Source organism: Clupea harengus, chromosome 24, assembly GCF_900700415.2.
Source record: "Clupea harengus chromosome 24, Ch_v2.0.2, whole genome shotgun sequence".
NCBI classification, from domain to species: domain Eukaryota; kingdom Metazoa; phylum Chordata; class Actinopteri; order Clupeiformes; family Clupeidae; genus Clupea; species Clupea harengus.
This window is the reverse complement of record NC_045175.1, coordinates 19,729,734-19,753,517: the sequence shown is the minus strand read 5'-3', so window position 1 is coordinate 19,753,517 and position 23,784 is coordinate 19,729,734. Positions and strand designations below refer to the sequence as shown.

Below are 23,784 nucleotides of genomic sequence, written 5' to 3'. Positions count from 1 at the left end.
GGGAGAGAGAGAGGGGGGACAGAGAGAGAGGGACAGAGAGGGTGGTGGAGGGAGAGAGGGAGAGAGAGAGAGGGAAAGTTATCTTATATATCAATTTTAACATTTTAAGAGGAGTGAGAAAGTGTGAGAAAAGGAGAGAGGGAGATAGAAGAAGAAACAGAGAGAGAGTAGAGAAGAAAAGCATAGAAGGAGAGAAAGAGGGAAAAAAAACACCAACACCACCAAAAGTTTATCAGCAAAGGAGCACATCGTGCCAAGCAGCAGCCATGGCAACAGTTGGCCCGGATGCGTGTGACCGTGGCAACAGTGACCGTGGTGACGCCCACCTCTGATCCATCTCCTTCTGGAGCTCTTTGCCGATGTCGTCCACCTTCTGCTGCAGACGCTTCTTCCTCTGCTCCGGAGGCAAGTGGGAGAAGTCCTCAGCTGGAGGGGGCTACACACACACACACACACACACACACACACACACACACACACACACACACACACACACACACACACACACACACACACACACACACACACACACACACAAATTACCATACATATAACACACACAGTTTCACAAACACATACACACACACATTAAACACATTTGATGTACACATACATACGTATATTAAGCCTATACCCCCCCCCCCCCCCCCCCACACACACCCACTCACCTAAAAACATAGAAAAAAACATACAACACACACATACTGTATACACACACATCATGTACACACACATGAATTACAGAAACACACACATACACACATACAGGCAGCTACACATCATCAAATGTACTCATCACACACATACACATAATGTTACACGTTAACTTCACATTTTGTTTATGCCAACATTCAGTATATTATACTGCTGTCTGTCCACTCACCAGGACATCCAATGGGACACACACAGATGGGACACAAAAGGACAGACAAAGACGTCGAAACCGCAACACACTGAAGCCAACGCCTCCTATGTCTTTGTAAGTAAAGCCAGTTTACAGCCCTCGGGGCCACAGCGCACCCTTCTGTTCCCTGTTCAAAAGATCCCGCCGCCTCATCTCATTCACTCCCGACAATGCTGCAACGTGACTGGCCGTCAAGGCTGTCAATCAGTATTATACACCCCCCTTTTCTTTTTTTTTTGCACCAATGTGTGGGCAGAAGCAATCGGAGGCCAGCGGCGTGCAGCAGTTAACCAGGAATGAAGGCTCTGAGGTGTGTTGCTAAGCAACAGAAGTATGGTTTCACCTATAACCCCTCTGAAGTTCACTGACAGACTCACCCTGAACAGAATGTAAATGCGGAATGTGGAACACCTGTGTGCCCTGGACTGCGTTGAAGTCCATCGTTCTGGTTCTAGTTCAAGTTCCAAGCTCAGGCTCAAAAAATAAAAGTCCTGCTGCGTTTTTTTTTTTTTTTCTCATGTCGTTTATGAGGTACAGAAATTCACAGTAACACTTTACTCGAATCCTCCATCACACGACAAACCTAACTTTGTCATAAAGATGGCAGATAAAGATGGCAGATAAACCGCATAATCCTGTCATTAGTAATCATGATGTTTTCTATTCATCAAATGACTGGGAACTCTTACTTGGTGAGCCTGAGTGGTGCATGTTCTCCCCCAGTGGAAGACCAGTGTGTGAGTCAAGCCTTGGAATGCTGAGAGTGATTAGGGAAAGGTAGAATCTAAAATGTGATGGGACAGACAGTGGATGACAGTGGATGTTTTCGTTCCCCTTTTTTTTTGATTGGCTAGACAGAAACCTTTTTACAGAAAACCCCTAGTTGAGATGAGATAAGGTGTGTGTGTGTGTGTGTGTGTGTGTGTGTGTTACTGTACCGTCTTCTCTTCTCTAGAGTTCTAGGGGGGGAAGAAGGAAGAAACACAACTGTGCGGTAAGTTTCCTTGTGTGTGTGTGTGTGAGTGTGTGTGTGTGTGTGTGTGTGTGTGTGTGAGACAGAGGGTGTGTGTGTGTGTGTGTGTGTGTGTGTGTGTGAGACAGAGGGTGTGTGTGTGTGTGTGTGTGTGTGTGAGACAGAGGGTGTGTGTGTGTGTGTGTGTGTGTGTGTGTGTGTGTGTGTGTGTGTGTGTGTGTGTGTGTGTGTGTGTGTAAGAGAGAGAGAGATAGAGAGATATGTTTTGGTCTTTTCTTTCCTTCTTCCTTCTCTTCATGTTTTACTGTTCCAGTGAATGCTTGAGCACTATATCATTTGCCATGCCAAGACAGCACGTTTGAATTTGAACTGAGAGGGGGAGAGAGAGGTAGAGAGAAAGAGAGAGAGGGAGAGAGAGAGATAGAGAGAAAGAGAGGTAGAGGTAAGAGGTAGATACAGGAAGACAGAGAGAGCTCATTAGGATTGAAATTTGAAAGAGAGACTGAGAAAGACAAAATATACAGAGAAAGAGAGCTTGGTAGTGGTGGTGGGTTTTTTTGGGGGGGAGAGAACTTTCCTTTTTGTAAAATCTGTAGCTCGTTTGCAACATTATAAAAAAACGGAACCCTCGATCACACTGAACAGAACCGCTCAGGCCACGAAACGACACGACACAGCCAAGCCATTCGGTGAGACGGCAACACAACATGGGGCACCGGGACAAACACCAGCACTCACAAACAAAACATGATTCCATGACTGGTGAACATTCTGGAGGCCTGCCAATCAGATGCAGCCCAGGAGCCCTTTCAGCCAATGGGAGGCTGCCGACAGACAGGCAGGGATGGACAAAATAGGGATGGACAGCCCTCCCCCTCCCCCCTCCCCGTTTTCGACCTCTGTGGCTCACCGTCGAGCGAAGGGCGAAGCGCGAGGTCTTCCCCGATTTTAATGGACGACGCAGGGACTTCAGGCAGTAGGACAGGGGGGCGTGGCTAAGTTTGGACAGAACCTGTCCGTTAGGGAGGGAGTGGGCGGGGCATGGAGGTATGTGGGGAACGGGAGGGAGCTGGAGGAGAGAGATAGATGGACAGATGGAGGACAGGAGGAGAGAGGGATGGATGGAGAGATGAAGGAGGACAGGAGGAGAGAGGGATGGATGGAGGAGGACAGGAGGACAGGGGTATAGATGGACAGATGAAGGAGGACAGGAGGAGAGGGATGGATGGACAGATGAAGAAAGACAGGAGGAGAGAGGGATAGATGAGAGATGAAGGAGGACAGGAGTAAGAGGGGGAGGGAAGAGAAGAAGAAGAGGATGATAAGGCTAGGAGACGGGAAAAAAAAGTGTTAGGAGAAGGAATGTATTTCAGGGAAAGACCTGACACACATCAAACACGCACACACACAAACTCACACACACACACACACACACACACACTCAGTCCCTGCCCCGCACACACACACACACACACACACACACACACACACACACACACACACACACACACACACACACACACACACACTCTCTATCTCTCCAAGCTCCCTCTCTCTGTACGTGCCCAGGCAGCTGTGGGGTCTTGTTGACGGTGTGTGTAGGAATGCGTGTCAGTCAGACAAACACAGACAACATCACACCTCACACACACACACACTAGGGCTGCAATAGCTAATCCACAAAAATCGACTGTAAAAAGCGTTGCTAACTAATGTAATAGTCGATTAGTTGCTTACATCATTAAGCACACTGTTGCACGCGTTAACTAGCTCATTAGACGTGGAAAGAACGTTTTTCCCCCCCAGTATTTTGATCTATGGAGTATCTATAGCACGTCACTTCGCTGTAATGAGAGAAAACAGAAAATAAATCTAACAATGGCTAAACACTTTGACGCATGTCAGATCTGACGGGATGCTAATGCTAGGTCTAAGGCAGGAGGGCTTCATGCTTAGGCTGACCTACACAATGGTATGCTATTACTCAGAAAATGTGAACCACGTCTTAAACAGGAGCAACTGACAACTATTACATTTTTGTCTTGAATATTTATGAAACGTGTAATGTCACCAGGTCAGTTAGCAGTAGTGTTCTGCATATAGGGAAACACTGTTTTTAAAACTACTTTCAACAAATGTAATGTATAGAATATATTGTTTCATAATTTGTTTTATTTGTAACTATATATAATATACTATAATAATCTCCATTAATAAAAGCATGGTTAGAGCATAAACCTTGGATCTTGCCATATATGTATTATATAGGATTTTATTTAACGAATGCACACACACACACATACACAACATTCCAATCCAACAGGCCTCTACGGAGTATATATGTCAACCCTGCTATTATGCAATCTTTCCCTTACAGGCCAAGGGACAAGACAACATTAATGGGCTTTGAGGTGAGAATGTATGTCTGCATGTAGGTGCAGGTGTGTGTGTGTGTGTGTGTGTGTGAATGTATGTATGTGAATGTGTATATGTGTGAGTGTGTCTGTGTGTGTGTGTGTGTGTGTCTGGTGTGTGTGTGTATGATTGCTAGTGTGTGTGTGTGTGTGTGTCTGAGTGTGTGTGCGTCTGAGTGTATGTGTCTGAGTGTGTATTTTTGTCTTCATGAGTGTGCATGAGTGAGTACATATATTGTACTTGTGATTGTGCACAAGAGTGTAAGTGTGTGTGTGTGTGTGAGTGTGAGTGTGAGCGTGTGCGTGTGAACGAGTCCCTTACCTTGTGCTTCCTCTTGTTGAAGAAGTCCTTGATACGTACTTTGGGCATGTTAAGCGCATTCTCTGAGCTGGCGGCCTTGACGCCCTGACTGCAGTCCTCAAAGTCCACGTCAGAAGGAGGCACCAGCCCTGACTTATGCTGCTCTATGAAGAGCTGCGAGTCCTGAGGAGAAGCCAACACAAGTATGAGAGTATGCACACACACACACATATGTAACACACAGAGTATAGAGAGTATGCACACACACACATATGTAGTACACACAGAGCATCAATTCTATCTGTGTGCATTTCTCAGTGATAAGGATTGGGGTGTTTTGGTTACGTCTCAAAGGTCATAGGGTCGCTCTAACTCCTGAGTGCATATCCTGCGTCTAGACCCAGGGTGGCCCACGTGATCCGAGCACTGTGATTAACACCCCTTTCCTCCTGTCAGACCTAGAATACTTAATCTAAGACCTTCTCTGTTGAAGCCAGAGAAGCTGATTAATGTGAAGCCATGCTCTCTCTCCCTTGATGAACATCATTGTAAATAAAACCTTGTTACTGATTTTTCTACCTTTGCCTGACTGAGGTCTCCATTCCTGTGGTATAGAAATACTATCAGTGCGTACATTCGTATGTCTCTCTCTCTCTGTGTGTGTGTGTGTGTGTGTGTGTGTGTGTATGCTTACACATGGCTGTGTATGTGTGTGTGTATGTGTGTACACATGGGCGTGTATGTATGTGTGTGTCTGTGTGTGTGTACACATGGCCGTGTACGTGTGTGTGTGTGTGTGTGTGTGTACACATGGCCGTGTATGTATGTGTATGTATGTGTATGCTTACACATGGCTGTGTATGTGTGTGTGTATGTGTGTACACATGGGCGTGTATGTATGTGTGTGTCTGTGTGTGTGTACACATGGCCGTGTACGTGTGTGTGTGTGTGTGTGTGTGTGTACACATGGCCGTGCATGTATGTGTGTGTGTGTGTGTGTGTGTGTGTGTGCGTGTGTAGGAGAGTATGTGTACCTGCTTCTCATTGGTCTTGCTACCTGCCATGCTGATGCCATCAAGACATTTGGTGATGATGGGCATAACCTGTGATCACAAACAACATAGACACCTTGAAAAACATACAATAAAACGCTGAAATGCTACCGTTACATCGAATATCTATGATATAGTATGTACAGATTGCTTTCATTTATAGTTAAAATGGCGTGTGTGTTTTGTACTAAAAACACGCTAAAATGCTACCGTTATATCTAATATCTATAAATGATATATTATGTATAGATTGCATTCATTTAGAGTTTGTTTGGGTTAAAATGTGTGTGTGTTTTTTTTTGGGTCACCTGTTTCTCAGTGTCAGCAAAAAGAGCGTAGCCCTCAGACAACTTCCTGATGCGCTTCTCATCCAGGCCCTGCAGATTCTGCACACACACACACACACACACACACGCACACACACACACGCACAGACACACACAATAACACGCAAGCACACACATACACACAGATGTGCACAGACGCACACACACACGCACACACACACGCACACACACACGCACACACACATACACACACACATACACCACGCACACACACACACACACACACACACACACACACACAGACAGAAACGCGCACACACACACACACACATACAAAGACACACACACACACACACACACACACACACACACACAAACAGTAAGATGTGTATCCCTCATGCATACAGTGCATGTCCGCAACAACATTTAAGTGTCTGTGTTTGTGGATGCTCGTGTGCATCTCCTGCTCTGTGTGTGTGTGTGGGTGTGTGTGTATTTGCATGTGTGTGTGCATGTGGGTGTGCGTGCGTGTGTGTGCATGTGCATGTGTGCATGTGTGCATTTGTGTGCGCGTGTATGTTAGCGTGTGTATGTGTGTGCATGTGCACGTGTGCGTGTGTGTGTGTAAACTCACATTGAATATGCTGGGGATCTCGCTGTAGTAGAACTGGTTCTGTTCTTTGTTGTACTTCTGAAGCTGGGCGGCGTAGTCATTCTTACACTCATCCGCCATGTGCGTGCGCATGTGTGCATGCTGCTTGGCCTGAAAACACACACACACACACACACATTCTGGATTCACAGAATTTAGGAAACAAAACTCCACAGTTCTCTCTCTATTTTTGTCACACACACACACACACACACACACACACACACACACACACACACACACACACACACACACACACACACACACACACACACACACACACACACACACACACACACACACACACACACACACACACACAACAGAAATGTTTGGGTAATACCACTACCACAGCCTAGTTCCTCAAGAAACTCTTACATTTAGTAATGCAGTATCTCTTAGATAGCAGCTGTAATTTGAGTGCATGTGTTTGATCTGGTTGCCAATTCGTATGTGTGTGCGATTCATGCATGACCTGCCTGTTAAACACAAACTCTAGAAGAAGTGGAACTGGAAAAACTACTTCTGCTAATCACTCTTTGTGTGTGTCTGTGTCTGTGCATCTGCATGTGTGTATGTCTATTGCTCTTTGTGTGTGTGTGTCTTGCTCTTTGTGTGTGTGTGTCTCTTTGTGTGTGTATGAGTGTATGGAAGTGTGTGTGTTTGTGCATGTGTGTGTGTGCCTGTGTATGTGTGTGTGTGTATGCCTGTATGATTATGTGTGTGTGTGTGTGTGTGTGTGTGTGTGTGTGTGTGTGTGTATGTGTATGTGTATCTGTGCATGTGTATGTGTGTGTATGTGCGTGTGTGTATGTCTGTATGTGTGCGTGTGTGTGTGTGTGTGTTTCTTTGTGTGTGTATGAGTGTATGGAAGTGTGTTTGTGCATGTGTGTGTGTGTGTGTGTGCGTGTGTGTGTGTGTGTATACCTTGTCCACGTCGGCTTTGGTAGAGCTGCTGTCCTGCTCTACTCTCTCAGCCTGTTGGTTGGCCTTTTCAGCTTCCTTCCACTCCTTCTCAAAGCGCTTCTTACTCTGCTCAAAACACACACACATGTATACATGTACAAACACACACACACACATGTATACATGTACAAACACACACACACACACACACACACACACAATATGTATATGTATATATACAAACACACACAGACATTTAATCAAATAGCAAATTCAAAGACACACTGAATAAATAGACTCACATAGATGCACACACAGATAAGACTACAGACCACACACACACACACACACACTTACAGTCTCCAGCTGTTTTAGTGTGATCTCCAGGTTCTGTTGGGCTTTCTTGGCATCAGACAGGTGCTGGGGAGGGAATAAGATAAAGCGAGAGGGATGGAGAGAGACAAATAAAGAAGAGAGAGAGAAAGAGAAACAGAATCAAAATAAAAAAAAGAGAGATACCATCATCTGGCAGCAATACACTCATCTCCCCCCCCCTCCGAAAGAAAGAAAGAGACTATTGAATGTGATAGTAGGAGGAGCATGAGGTGTAACATTCAATAGTCTCTTTCTTTCTTTCGACATACTTGCCTCCCTCCCTTTCTCTTCTATCTCTTCTTCCGATCGATCTTCTCTGAGTCTACCTGTCGCTGCCTGTTTCTCAGCAAAGTGCTGAGCTGGGTGTTATCATCAGTTCGTCCAACTCTCTCTCTCTCTCTCTCTCTCTCTCTCTCTCTCGTCTCCTCCATCTTTCTCTCTTTCATGCCTGTTCCCCTCGCTCCATCCCGTTTACGATCTTTTGCTTTTCTCCCCCTTCCACTCATCCCCCTCTCGTTCTCTCTCTTAGACACACACACACACACTCTCTCTCTCTCTCTCTCTCTCTCTCTTTTAGAACCAAACACACTCTCTCTCTCTCTCTTAGACACACTCTCACTCTCTCTCTTAGACCCAAACACACACTCTCTCTCTCTCTCTCTCTCTTAGACACACACACACTCTCTCTCTCTCTCTCTCTCTCTCTCTCTCTGACACACACACTCTCTCTCTCTCTCTCTCTCTCTCTCTCTCTCTCTCTCTCTCTCTCTCTCTCTCTCTCTCTCACACACACACTCTCTCTCTCTCTCTCTCTCTCTCTCTCTCTCTCTCTCTCTCTCTCTCTCTCTCTCTCTTAGACACACACACTCTCTCTCTCTCTCTCTCTCTCTCTCTCTCTCTCTCTCTCTCTTAGACACACACACACACTCTCTCTCTCTCTCTCTCCCTATCTCCATCTCCTCTCTCCTTCTCTTGACTCCTGTATGTCTGTCTGCTAACATCCTTCCCTATATCAGATCCCCCCCTCCTCTCTCTCTCTCATTTCCTCTCTCTCTGGCCACTTCATCTCTTACTTTTTTTACAGTGTCTTTCCATCTCCCATCTCACTTTTCCTCTCTCTCTCTTTCTCTTTATCTCTTTATCTCTTTATCCCTTTATCTCTCTATCTCTCTCTCTCTCCCTCCCTCCCTCCCTCATTCTTACAGTCTTTCGCTCTTGTTTGAGCTCGAAGAGGATCTTGGTGAGCTCGGCACAGATGTTGACAGTCATGTTCTCGGCCACGACCTCCCTCTGCCCGGCGTAGTCATTCAGCTCTGTCAGGACTTCCTGAAACGCCTGGTGATTGGTGAACCTGTGGGGACACCGGCAGTAAGGCCTCGTGTGATTGGCTAGTATAGTGTAGTGTTTAGTGTAGTGTCATGACTTCACAAGGCAAATAAATGACGTATGAGGCCACATTTCAAACAGAATAATAATATTACTATGTCATGACATTACTTCTATTACTAATTCTATACTACCCACCGGAGCACTTCAGTTGAAGGTTAATTAAACATTCATAAGCACTTAATAACATTTGTGTTTATGAAGCGCAAATGTTAGAGAAGCGCAACATGTGTGTTTATGAAGCATTTATGCTAATATTGAAAAAATAAAAAAACTATTTTATTAGGACGTCTCTTGTTACTACTTTTGGTGCTTTTCCTGCTAGTGCTGTGGGCTGCTACTAATGTACATATACTCACAGACTCACAGACACACACACAGAAACAGACACACACACACACACACACACAGAAACAGACACACACACACACTCACACACAGACACACACACAGACACTCACACACACACAGACACACACACACAGACACACACACACACACACACACAGAAACAGACACAGACACACACACACACACAGAAACAGACACAGACACAAACACCCCCCCCCCAATCACAAACAAACACACACACACACACACACACACAGACAGACACAGACAAAGAGACAGACACAGAGACAGACACACATACACACACTCACACACACACAGACACAGACACAGACACACACACACACAGAAACAGACACAGACACAAACACATCCCCCCCCCAATCACAAACAAACACACACACACACACACACACACACAGACACACACACACACACACACACACACACACACACACACACACACACACACACACACACACACACAGACAGACACAGACAAAGAGACAGACACAGAGACAGACACAGACACACACAGACACACACACCATCACCATCATGTGACATGTCAGGGGACATACATCAGGGTTGACAGAAACAAATGGGACTTTCATCTTCAGACATGTTAGAGAGGGAGAGGGAGAGAGGAATGCCGAAGAGCATGATAATCTTTTTAAAAACCTTGATTGAACACAATTAAACCAATTAAACAGAGAAAGAGAGAGAGAGAGAGAGAGAGAGAGAGAAAGAGCGAGAGAGAGAGAGAGGGAGAGAGAGAGAAACGGAGAGGGGGGGCTTGTCAGGTGCAAGGAAGAGAGGACAGAGGGATGACAGAATGAGGAAAAGAGGACAGAGGGATGACGGCAGAGGAAGAGAGGAGAGAGGGATGATGACATAATGAGGAAAAGAGGAGAGAGGGATGACGGCAGAGGAGAGGATCTCACTTGAACTCGGCTTCATCTTTACCACCTCGTCTTGTGAACTTCTTTGTCAAAGATCTGTGAGGACACACACACACACACACACACACACACACACACACACACACAGAGGGATAGGGAGTTAAATGCTTAGAATGAGATTACAAATTAACAATAGACATATGATTGTATAAAATGTATAATTTTTTTTGTGTATTTAAAAAACATACATGACACACAAGACATATACTGAACCAGCATGCCAAAAAGAACACACACAGACACACACACAGACACACACACAGACACACACACAGACACACACAGACACACACAGCTAACCTGAGTTGTTTGGCGTAGGCTTGCTCGATCTCGGTCCTCTCTTTAACAAACTTCACATAGCGGTCCATCAGGTCCAAACCTGACTGTGTGTGTTTCTCAATGTTATCATACTGGTCCTGGAGTAAAACACAAACACACAAACACACACACACACACACACTACACATGAGCACACAGACAGCAAGAAGAAAAAAACATGATACTCTGTGTTCAAATGCACAAGACTATAAGTTACATACTACAGAGCCAAACCTTGCCTTAAGAATCTTCCAGAAACAGGACCATAGTTAACCAATCAACTGTGCAGACAACAACACACGTTAACCAATCAGGGGTGCAGACAACAACACACGTTAACCAATCAGCTGTGCAGACAACAACACACGTTAACCAATCAGGGGTGCATTTCCTGAAAGCGTCATTGCTAGTTACTGCTCGTCATTTCTTTGCCCCCACATTAAGCAAATTCCGTTCATGATAAGGTCTTCCTGTGCCTCAATGTACCCAAGATGGCCCCTCCCTTTGCCTCCGCCCCAGAAGAGCTGCCTCGAGCGCCATAAACATTCAGTACCTGACAAAAGTTTGGACACACCTTTCATTTTTTTGAGAAGTGTTTTCTTTACTTTTATTATTTTCTACATTGTAGATTTATACTGAAGACAATTAAACTACGAATGATGTACTAAACAAAAAAAGTTTTATCTACCATGTAGAACATAATAAAATCAAAGAAAAATCTTCTCAAAAAATGAGAAGGTGTGTCCAAACTTTTGACTGGTACTGTATACTGTCAGGTGTGGGTTTATGAGGGACCTTTGACCTCTGCCTTTATTGGGCCTTATTAGGAGTTACAAAGGATCAATACAAAAGCAAATACAAAGGAGATTCCAATTCTCGGCAACTGCAACCTTATATACCTCTCTATATACACATACACACATACATCCATGCATACACGCATACATACACACATACATACACCCATGCATACACGCATACACGCATACATACACACATACACCCATGCATACACGCATACACGCATACATACACACATACACCCATGCATACACGCATACATACACACATACACCCATGCATACACGCATACATACATACACACACACACACACACACACACACACACATCAGACAGGAAAGTAGTTCAATCATGAGGGATTTAACATGTTTTCCTTCCATATTCGATCGTTTCATAACTGTTAAAGTAATTGTAATAAGCTTCATGGAGGTACTTTGCTAAATAGTGACAACCCGAGTGTGTACCTTGCTCTTAGGGTATGCATCCAACGAGTGACGCAAAAGTGAAGCAACCACAGGTCTAACGCTCTCTTTGGGCAGTATCATTTATATTTGAATATGTATGCCATGTAGAGAGAGAGAGACCTCTTTGGGCAGTATCATTTATATTTGAATGTGTATGCCATGTAGAGAGAGAGAGACCTCTTTGGGCAGTATCATTTATATTTGAATGTGTATGCCATGTAGAGAGAGAGAGACCTCTTTGGGCAGTATCATTTATATTTGAATGTGTATGCCATGTAGAGAGAGAGAGACCTCTTTGGGCAGTATCATTTATATTTCAATGTCTATACCATGCAGAGAGAGAGAGAGAGTGTGAGAGAGAGCGAGAGAGAGAGAGAGTGTGAGAGAGAGAGACAGAGATGGAGAGAGAGAGAGAGAGAAAGAGAGAGATAGAGACGTCTTTGGGAAGTATAATTTATATTTGAATGTGTATGCATGTGTATGTGTGTGCTTGCATTTATCAGGTAGAAAGAGATCAGGCGTGTGTGTTCCCCACAGTTCTCACGCTCATAAATTGTGTGTTTGTGTGTGTGTGTGTGTGTGTGTTTGTCGCTAAACAAGATCATGAATCAAGTAAATCATACGCCTACTTCCTCCTACAACATTGATAACGTTGCTGAACAAGGCTGTGTGTTGTTCATCTGCAGGCCTAGTTACACACACACACACACACGCATGCACACACACACACCCGCATGCACACACACACACACACACACTCACACACCCATGCCGCACACACATTTTGTCTGCCTTAGAAACATTTATGGTCAACCATAAACACACCCAGACACACACATACACACACCCACACACACACAAACAAGTTGGACAGGAAGATTCTCTAAGGTGAGTGCAGGTGACGTGACGCTCAGAAGCCAAAGTTTCAGTGTTTTAAGAACTTCCCCTTCTTGTCAGTGTCAAGGCACACATGTACACTATTTATTTTCACACCCTATAGAACACACCCACATAGCACACACAGAAACAGACAAAGCATACACACACACACACACACACACACACACACACACACACACACACACACACACACACACACACACACACAGCCATTACCACAGTTGTTTCAGTACAGATTGTCTGGTTCATGCAGCTGAATGCAAAGGTTTGGGCACACCTCAACACATGACAATATGGCATTTTATTATTCATTTATGTATTTTATCATTTTTTTGTATTATTTTAAAGCAAGAGTATTCAACCATTTTCCTCTTTGTGAGGTTTGTTTTTATTGGCAACCAGTTTTTGGTATCATCTTCAAATTATGATAGAGAAACACACTTGCCATTCCAAAGAGACGCCCAGGCTATGCACCGCGGCTTGTCAGCTATATCGCCAAAAGAGACCAGCTCGCTTGCTAGCAAGGTTTCATCAGTGTCGGCTGGGCTGTCTAGGTAGTTAGCGTGCTAGTTCAGAGCAAGACTCTGAACTCGTAAAAAATGGTGATTGTGGCATCTGCGGGCTGATCACACTTTATGGATGGTTCCCTTTAGACCATCTACAGATGCTCAGATTATAAACAAACAATCTGTTAAAAAGAAAGACTGAGCTTGAGTTCCAACAAGCCATCTGCCCAGTCTCTGTAGACAGACAATGCAAATAAAGTGTTACCAATGCTACAAGTAGAAACAAAAAAAGGAAATCAACGGAAAATAAATCAATACATAAATCAATACAAATAATAAATAACCGGGCAGGACTCTCGTTAAGAACCCGTCTTAGTGACAATGAATCAGTTTCACTCGTTCACACTCACCACATGGTGCAACCAATTCATCACACTATCGGCCCACAGGAACCCTCTTCACATCACACAGAACCCTCTTCACATCACACAGAACCCTCTTCACATCACACAGAACCTCTCTTCACATCACACAGAACCTCTCTTCACATCACACAGAACCCTCTTCACATCACACAGAACCTCTCTTCACATCACACAGAACCTCTCTTCACATCACACTATCGACCCACAGAACCCTCTTCACATCACACAGAACCTCTCTTCACATCACACAGAACCCTCTTCACATCACACAGAACCCTCTTCACATCACACAGAACCCTCTTCACATCACACAGAACCCTCTTCACATCACACAGAACCCTCTTCACATCACACAGGAACCCTCTTCACATCACACAGAACCCTCTTCACATCACGACAGAACCCCTCTTCACATCACACTATAGGCTCACAGACAGAACCCTTCTTCACATCACTTTTCAATCTGTTATTTATACATGGAAAAACAAATGCATGGTAGACTGCGACAAATGCATGGTAGAGTATGATCTGCATGGTAGAGTATGATATGCATGGTAGAGTATGATATGCATGGTAGAGTATGATATGCATGGTAGAGTATGATATGCAGGGCAGAGTATGATATGCATGGTAGAGTATGATATGCATGGTAGAGTATGATATGCATGGTAGAGTATGATATGCATGGTAGAGTATGATCTGCATGGTAGAGTATGATCTGCATGGTAGAGTATGATATGCATGGTAGAGTATGATATGCATGGTAGAGTATGATCTGCATGGTAGAGTATGATATGCATGGTAGAGTATGATATGCATGGTAGAGTATGATCTGCATGGTAGAGTATGATATGCATGGTAGAGTATGATCTGCATGGTAGAGTATGATCTGCATGGTAGAGTATGATCTGCATGGTAGAGTATGATATGCAGGGCAGAGTACGACAAAAGCCAAAGGGGAAGCTTTGTAGAGGTGTACTGTGAGGTGTTCTTTTGCGCCTGAAGAATGAGAAGTGAGCATCACCACACATCCCACAAGGGGAAACAACATAAAGGGAAACAAGCACAAATATTATCACACAGCTGGAGCACTTCAAAGGTGTGGTCCAAATGTGTCAAATTAGGCTAAATACTGTACTCCTCGCCGTTCTCTAGCCGTCCGATGTGTGCGCGATCAAAGAAAATTCCGGTATTCATATACGGTCTTGGCTCTGTAACTGGAAAACAACAGGGCTGCAGCTGTATAGAAAATTCCTTACCAGGATATTCAAAGAATGCGGTTTGTGGTAATACTGCAACCAACCCCCCCGTGTGTTTGATCACTTCCGCCAAGGACGTTATAGTTTTATTGTGGTTTATTTGTCTGTCTGTAAACAGGATTACGCAAAAACGATCGAACAATTTTCATGAAACTTGATGGAAAAGTGTAGCGTGGGCCAAGGAAGAGGTAATTTGATGAGTTAAAAATGCACTTAATTAAAAAGACTATTTTGGCATGGCATGTCTAGCTTGTCTGTTAGTGTTGTGTGCAATGATGTGTAGTCATGAAGATTTGTTGCAATCACAAATGAAACAGCCACTTAGCAGTACATGCTTTTTGTGAATGCAATACTTACTTACTTCATTTGTGTTTTCCAAGCAATTAATGGTCAGTTGACCAGAAGGTAACAGTGACGTGATGCGCTTGCTACATGCTGTGAGTATGCTCAGTGCAGTGGCCTGGGCGTTTAAGAATCGTTTTATTGTTCTCGTGTGGAGAGAGGGAGAGAGAGATAGAGAGAGAGAGAGAAAGAGAGAGATGGAGAGAGAGAGAGATAGATAGAGATAGAGAGAGAGGGAGAGAGAGATAGAGAGAGCGAGAGAGAGAGAGAGAGAGATAGAGAACCAAAAAAAATGTGTGTGCTGCAAAACTGCGTTTCTGAGTGTCTGAAAATATCTGGATACGTGTAGACAAGGCCACAAGCTACATGAGGATGGCAGCTCTCTCCCATAAAGGGGGAAACAAGCTGTTATGACGGCAATGCCGGTGACGGCCTCAACACCGTCGTACACCACCTAGTACCGCAGTATGGCGGTGATGCAGTGATTGTTGCCTAGGAAACACAAAAAGTGTCTCGGAACGAGCCTTACACTAATCAGCTGCCAATGCTTTTGCTATGGACTGGCTGTAGAGCACCAAATACCAACAAACTTCAGCCAGAATCACAGACTCTTCCTTTAAAGTAAATCTAGTATTCATATACTGTACGTATATATTCATTAGCAATAATGTCTGTGCCTCCATCTTAAAAGGACTCTTGGACATTTCCTCAATGATGAAAAAAAAAAAAAAAGAGAAATGTCCATTCTGAGACCAGGAGGGAAACTATGGGAGCCTGTAAGTGAAACACGTGGGCTGCGTCTACAAAACAACATCATTATGACATCATCATCCCCAGCATTATGACAGATCATTATGAAAAGCTGACCATTATTGAGTAGTGCGCTGACATCACAATTCACAAGCCAAGCTGAAACAACACTGTGAGTGAGCTCAGCCACTTCCTACCTCATTGCTATGGAAACAGAACTGCTGTCACATTGGGACTAGGGACTTGGGATCATGGGTTCTCCCTCCCAATTTGGGTGTGTGTGGGTTTTGTATGATAAATGGAAAACAAATAATACAAATGTCCTCTTACTGCATCTGTTGCTGGGGGTAGAATTAGGCTTTGGACTGTCAATTTGTGTGTGGTTTTGTGAAACTAAACACCATTTCTGAGATTCACACACTGCACACACAGACAGACAGACAGACAGACAGACAGACAGACAGACAGACACACACTCTCCACACACAGGCAGACACACAGAGAGAGAGAGAGAAAGAGAGAGAGAGAGACAGACACAGACACATACAGAGAGACAGAAAGACAGATACACCCACACACACATAAAGAGAGAAACGAACACACACACACACACACACACACCCCCACACACACACACACAGAGAGAGACAGACAGACACATGCTAAAGGCAGACTTTTTTACTTTTTCACTAATGCCTAGAAAACACATATTTTTTCAATTAAACTTTAACAAAAGTGTACACCCACCCATCCATCCACACACACACACACACACACACACACACACTTACATCACTGTTAAATTGTCAGAGTTGGCTGGCTAGTGTGGGTGACTCCCTCTGATCCTTGGGGACTCATGCACTTCCCCACACCCACATGAGTGTGTACACACACACACACACACACACACACACACACAGACGTGCGCACACAAACATGCATACACAATTATTTGCACACTCATCCTGTCAGAATGTCCTTTCTCTTTGACACACACTCTACCCCACACCCACATGAGTGCGAGAACAAATGCACACACAAACACAACCATTTGCACGCTCATCCTGTGCGAATGTCTTTTTCTCTTAGACACAATCTCTCCCCCTCACCTTCTTAGTTAGAGCACACTCATCCATTTAGAATGTCCCCCCCTTCTCTCCCTCAATCACACACACACACACTCACCCTTTCATGATGTCCAGTCAGAGAACACCGACTCTGTTTAATTTGCTCAGTGAAGTCAAACCCACCCACTAACACACACACACACACACACACACACACACACACACACACACACGTAACCAACTCAAATCAGTCAGTCAGGTGGCTGAGCTTTTAGAAGGCCACCATGCCACATCAGTCCACTGGGGATTCCGAGGCCTACTTTACACACAGAATCAGGCCTTCCATGCCAGCGTGTCAAAGACAGAGACAGAGGACACATACTCTCTCTCACACACTCACACACACACACACACACACACACACACACACACACACACACACACACACACACACCTCACACACACTCACACACACACTCACACACACTCACACACACACACACACAGAATCAGGCCTTCCATCCCAGCGTGTCAAAGACAGAGACAGAGGACGCATAATCTCTCCATCACAATCACTCTCCCTCTCTTACTCACTCACTACCTCTCTTTTTCTTTCTCTTCCTCTACCACATATTCTCTCTCTCTTTCACTCAAACTCTCTCACTACCTCTCGTTTTCGTTCTCTTTCTCTTTTTCTTTATCTGTCTCTCACACACACACACACACACACACACAAACACTCCCTCTTCATCTTTCCCTCTCTCTCACACACACTCACAAACTCCCTCTTCATCTCTCTTTTTTCTCTCTCTCTCTCTCTCTCTCTCTCTCTCTCTGTACTGCTACAGTGCCCTAATTTCATGAGATCTATATGAGGAATCTGGATCAGGGAAAGAATAACACCTTGATGGACTCCTCCTTTTTCTCTCGTAGAAACCATCACACAAAAGAGTGAGTGTGTGTGTGTGTGTGTGTCAGTGGGGTGTTTGTGACACATAAACACACTAGAGAGAGTTATGACTCGTGGGTAGTCTGGTGTTACAGTCATTATGACAGGTGTAGTAAATGTGTGGATCCATAATATCTCTGTAACACGATTATAGTGATAGCCTACTAATACATTGACGGGGGAGAAGAAGTTTGAATGACAGCAACAGCCACTGTCAGCCACGCCTACCACATAGACCCCGCCCTAAGGTGATTGCAGGTATTTACGTTTGCTGGGCCCGTGAGAAATAGTTTCGTCCACCCAAAAATGCGCGAATCCGGCTGTCACATAGCCTAAGGTAGGCTTCTTGCGTGGGTGGAGGTTAATCTTCAGGAGTTCGGTTTGTTACATACGCTTAGGAAGTGAGTTTCGAATTACCGGTTTACACACAGGTTACAAACACAAAAAGCGACCATGCAGGACGAAACTGCAACCTATCCTACTTCGGTTACATTAGATTGTAGAGTTACACAACTTTACTAAACACTATCTGATGGTTTTAGCCACACTTAATACCAAAGCAACGCCGTGATTGTTTGTTTGTTTGTTAAAGGAAAATGCCAGAAAGGCTACGCCGAAAGACGCTGCGACCAGGTGAAGCCGGAAAACCGGTTTGTCCATCAGGTGAACTGGTTGAAAAATGACAGAAACAAAGTTGGCATTTCGCTTTTGTCTACTCGCTTCCAAACAGACACACATTGGTTCAACGCAATGGCATCCGCGCCACCCCTCACAATAAGAGAGTACTTACCCACAAATCTGTGCCCCACGTCATGTCTTCAAGGTTTATTCCCAGCGCTTTTATCTTGAAGACAACAGACCAGGGTGGACGAGGAGTAACAACTTCGACTAGCTGATAAAGAGTGAGTCCGAAGCAGATTTGTAACGCATCGCCAAAAGGAAAATCCTCTAGCCCCCTCCGTATCTCTCTCTCTCTTTCTCACCTTTTGAGTGCGCCGGAGTGTTACTCAAAACGAGCACAATTATCTTTCCGCCGTTTTCCCTAAAACAAGTCACTGTTTTTTCGTCGGAAAAGGGAGGTATTCCCTCAGCTCTTGCTCGCGCTGTTCTACTCACCTCTCCTCAAGACTACGGTTGTTTCTTAAAGGAGCCGTGCCACATATTTCAATAAACAGTCAGACAGGAGTGCGCAAACGTTTAAAAGTTATTTCCTGCCTCGTCTTGCCTCAGTTGATACAATTGCTGGGCAAAGCCGTGATGTGAAATATAATTTCTTTAATTTCGTTCAGATCAAACTAAAATTGAGGGAGAATGGGTTAAGGGTTTGGATTTTCAGAGGGTTTTTTTTCTTCTCAAGAGACACGTTTCCTGAAATGACGCACCATTTCCCCAAAACTGTAATCACAAAAGCAAAACATTGAACTCAAGGACAAAAAAAAAAACGGACTCAATAATGTCCTTGCCTACATTGAATTGAGACACCACTGTGTGCAGTACGCTATTATAAACATAGCACAAAAAGTAAGGAAATTTGTGTTTGGTAGATTATTTCTTTGTTGTAACAATGCTTCTTGGCAATACATCTTATACCGTTGGACAGCCTGTTTATTTCCATTTTAAATGGTGCCACATTTGTAAGGAATATGCATTTGGGGGATGAGCAGCAGAGCTGAGTATGTGGGTTGCGCCCATGAAAAATTTGCCAAAATTGCTAAATGCTAAACAGTTTATTCTTATGTTGGTATTCACTCTTGTTTTGAGTTGTTTGGTGGATTGGATGATTGAACTCTCGATCAGTAACAAGGAACAAACATGAAATATTGGCAATTTTACACTTTATTCATTTAACACACCCTCAGGAGCCTCAGGAGCAGGTGGAAGATCCATACGCAGCCACAACAGCCTGGCACCAGGTCCTCATGCTGGTCACCAACATGGTCACACATTGCTGTGGGATGGCATTCCATTCCTCAACCAAGAGTCGTTGCAGATCAGCCATCGTGGTTGTGTTGGTCACTAACACGTACAGCACGCCCAAGCTGATACCAAAAGTGTTCAATTGGGTTGAGGTCTGGACTCATGGCAGGCCATTCCATTCTCTCCCTGATGGTGTATTAAATGAATAAAGTGTAAAATTGCCAATATTTCTTGTTTGTTCCCTGTTACTGATCGAGAGTTAAATCATCCAATCTAACAAACAACTCAAAACAAGAGTGAATACCAACAGGAGAATAGGAGAATTTTGGCACATTTTTCATGGGCGCAACCCACATACTCAGCTGTGCTGCTCATCCCCCAAATGCATGTTCCTTACAAATGTGGCACCATTTAAAATGGAAATAAACAGGCTTTCCAACGGTATAAGATGTATTGCCAAGAAGCATTGTTACAACAAAGAAATAATCTACCAAACACACATTTCCTTACTTTTTGTGCTATTATATAATATTAGCCCATGTTATACTTACTGCACCTGGAGGGCCTTCCTCCTTCTATGACGTTTGCCATGCAGCATCTGAAGCACTTTCCTCTGCTCAACACGCTCTGATTGGTGACATATAAACCTGATTCTGATTCTGATTCTGATAGTTCCATGTCTGAATCTGCCAGTCGAGTAGTTCAGCTCTGGCAGCCTGCACAGTTAAGCTTGACATTATGCATCATACTATTGCCTACGTGAAATTCTAAAGTATGAGGGGGAAAAGGTGTTATATATCTTTGTGCACGTATATAGTCTGACAGAGGGTTTGCCAAAGTGCATAATTGTCTCTGACGGACTGAGATTGACCGAGTAAGAACTGGATTGTGATAATGAATAGACTTTTGAACACATCAACGCCTCAGATTGTGCACTCCGACGTCGTGACAATAATACGAAAAGCCTTATCCGCTCGTGTCGTGAGTTCCCTGGCCCATCTATACCAGCAAACTAGTCACAAAGGTATGTCAATTCAGCTCAAACTAAATTGAGACATTCCTGAGGGAAAATACAAGAAATGTTTATTTTTATACAGTTAAGCTATTTGTATAGTATTAGTTCACAAAATAGTTAATGTATGATAATATATTTTACTTTAGTTTATTATCTATAGTGAAGATGATTGCAGACAGACCCTTGTCTTGCGTCAGTGGATCTGATTGATCTGATTTACTGGGAAACACTGACACCCTGTGGCCACAAGATGCAAGTACACCCTGCACTTCAGTTTTTCCTTCCTAAGTCTGATGTTACCACTTCATCGAGGTTTTTTTGTTTCAGAAACGTGAAAACATTTTTTTTTATTTCATCACTCATCATTATTATCATCATGGTCACCTTCATCACCACCATCATCATAAAACCCCTTAAAAACAAAAAGCCACTTTCACACAGAGTTCCTGGTAGAGTACTGGGATAACCTTTCAGGCACCGTTTCACTATTCATACATTCAGCTACATTCAGGAACATCCCCCCCCCCCCCCCCGTGTGCCTTTTCACACATGCCACGACAATGCTTGAATAGATCTGGTAAGGGACTGTCCAGCAGATGGCGGCAGAGAGATTTACGTGCGTGTCCCTGCAATGTTACTGCTGTCATTCTCAACACAGCCATACAGGTATTTGGTATAGGACACTTCACTTGGTCTTGAGGTGGGAAATGGGAGATACAGATTTCCCTGAATATCAATCCCTGCTCCCATTCACACATGACCCCACGAAGGGGATGTTTGGGGACATTTCAGGGACAGACTGCATGTGGGAAATAAAGAGGCAAACACACAACAAAAAAGACGGTTTGTGACCATGCATGGAAAAGTCATTACATTACATTTACATTTCATTTAGTCATTTAGCAGACGCTTTTTTCCAAAGCGACGTACAAGGGAGAGAATATTCAAGCTACGAGCAATAGAACCTGGTGTAACAATAAATAAATACTACTTTACATTAGAAATATAACACAATTAAATAAAAAGAAAGAAAGAGTGCAGAAGTGTAACTGCTGTAATTGCAAGTTACGCACTAGTCGAAGTGCCATGAGAAAGAAACGTTTTCTAACTGAACTCCTCATCCTTTTGTGTTGAAATCCTGCACAGGTTGGCAGCTGTGAGAAAGGAAATCCTTGCTGGCAAATACTCAAGTTTTTTTTCCTGTTTCTTTTTGTGCAGTTACAAGTGTGTGTGTGTGCGCGTTCGTGCATGTGTTCATGTGTGGTAGTGTTTCACAATTCTAAAGAAAGTGTGTGTGTGTGTGTGTGTGTGTGCATGTGTGTGTGTGAGAAGGTGAAATCCCTCCCCCTTCTCACTGTGGCCCTAAGGAGAATAAGGACTGGACTCCCCTACCTAAATGGTTGGGTCCAGGTTCCCCCACCTCTGTGTAGGGGTCCAATTAACTCGAATTGGACCAATTTAGCTCAATGGGCGGCCTGATAAAAGGTCCACCTCATTGTCTAGTGAGGGAAGTACAGACTGAACATGCTGGAAGAAAGCTGGGAGAAGGTACATAGACCAAACCTGTGAGCGCAGAGTTATACCTTGTCTGTTTTAGGGCTTTAGTTTTGTTTGTGTATATGTTTTGGGGTTTCGAATTACCCGGTTGTAAATAAATAGCTATTTTTTAAGAAAGCCGCTGTTTCCTGCGCCGTGTGTGTGTTTCCTACCTGCAACCCCATTCCAACCTGCCTACATCCCACATCGTCGGGTGGCCGACTCGGGCCATCTTCACAGTGTGTGTGTGTCTCAGTGTGTTGGAATGTGTGGTAGTGTTTCACAATTGTAAAGAAAGTGTGTGTGTGTGTGTGTGTGAGAGAGATAGAGAGAGGTGTGTGTGTAGGAGGGAGAGAGAGAGAGAGACCTCCTTGGGCAGTATAATTTATATTTGAATGTGTATGCTTGCAGAGAGAGAGAGAGAGAGAGACACCTCTTTGGGCAGTATAATTTATATGTGAATGTGAGTGTGTGTGTGTGTGTGTGTGCTTGCATTTATCAGGTAGAAAGAGAACAGGCGTGTGTGTTCCCTTCACAGTTATCACGTTCATAAATTGTGTGTGTGTGTATGCGTTTGTGTGTTTTTGTCCCTAAGCAGGATCATGAATCAAGTAAATCATACGCTTACTCCCTCTTACAACATTGATAACTTTGCTGAACAAGGCTATGTGTTGTTCATCTGCAGGTCTAGTCACAGACATACACACATAGATGTATTTGTGGGTGGTGGAAGTTTTTTGTTTTGTAAGAAACATCTGATCATTCATTATGGATATAGCCAAAGAGACACTAGTGTGAACCTAATTAGTGTGTGTGTGTGTGTGTGTGTGTGTGTGTGTGTGTGTGTTTACACTTAAAGAGATAAGGAGAGCCTTTGGACTTGACCTTTTGTCATTGATTAGAAATGTGATACCAACAAACCAAAACAACTCTCAACTGACCTATCAGACCCTCCCACAGCTCCCTCAACC

General features: G+C 44.0%; 1 protein-coding gene across 2 annotated transcripts in view; it reads right to left on the bottom strand.

The window, feature by feature from the left end:
• Positions 1–19,322, bottom strand: part of LOC105893684 (cdc42-interacting protein 4 homolog) — a 21,695-nt gene extending 2,373 nt beyond the window's left edge. The window contains exons 1-12 of one of the 2 annotated variants that reach the window (XM_031562288.1): positions 19,136–19,322; positions 10,864–10,979; positions 10,546–10,599; positions 9,068–9,215; positions 7,847–7,909; positions 7,511–7,615; positions 6,566–6,694; positions 5,953–6,030; positions 5,627–5,695; positions 4,614–4,775; positions 1,843–1,863; positions 327–436 (exon numbers count right to left, since the gene is read on the bottom strand). In XM_031562288.1, the coding sequence (XP_031418148.1) occupies positions 327–436; positions 1,843–1,863; positions 4,614–4,775; positions 5,627–5,695; positions 5,953–6,030; positions 6,566–6,694; positions 7,511–7,615; positions 7,847–7,909; positions 9,068–9,215; positions 10,546–10,599; positions 10,864–10,979; positions 19,136–19,159 (1,079 nt within the window). In that variant the 5' untranslated portion in view covers positions 19,160–19,322. The remainder of the gene's footprint in view (positions 1–326; positions 437–1,842; positions 1,864–4,613; positions 4,776–5,626; positions 5,696–5,952; positions 6,031–6,565; positions 6,695–7,510; positions 7,616–7,846; positions 7,910–9,067; positions 9,216–10,545; positions 10,600–10,863; positions 10,980–19,135) is intronic. The other variant, XM_031562289.1, reaches the window with a different exon arrangement.
• Positions 19,323–23,784: the final 4,462 nt, after the last annotated feature.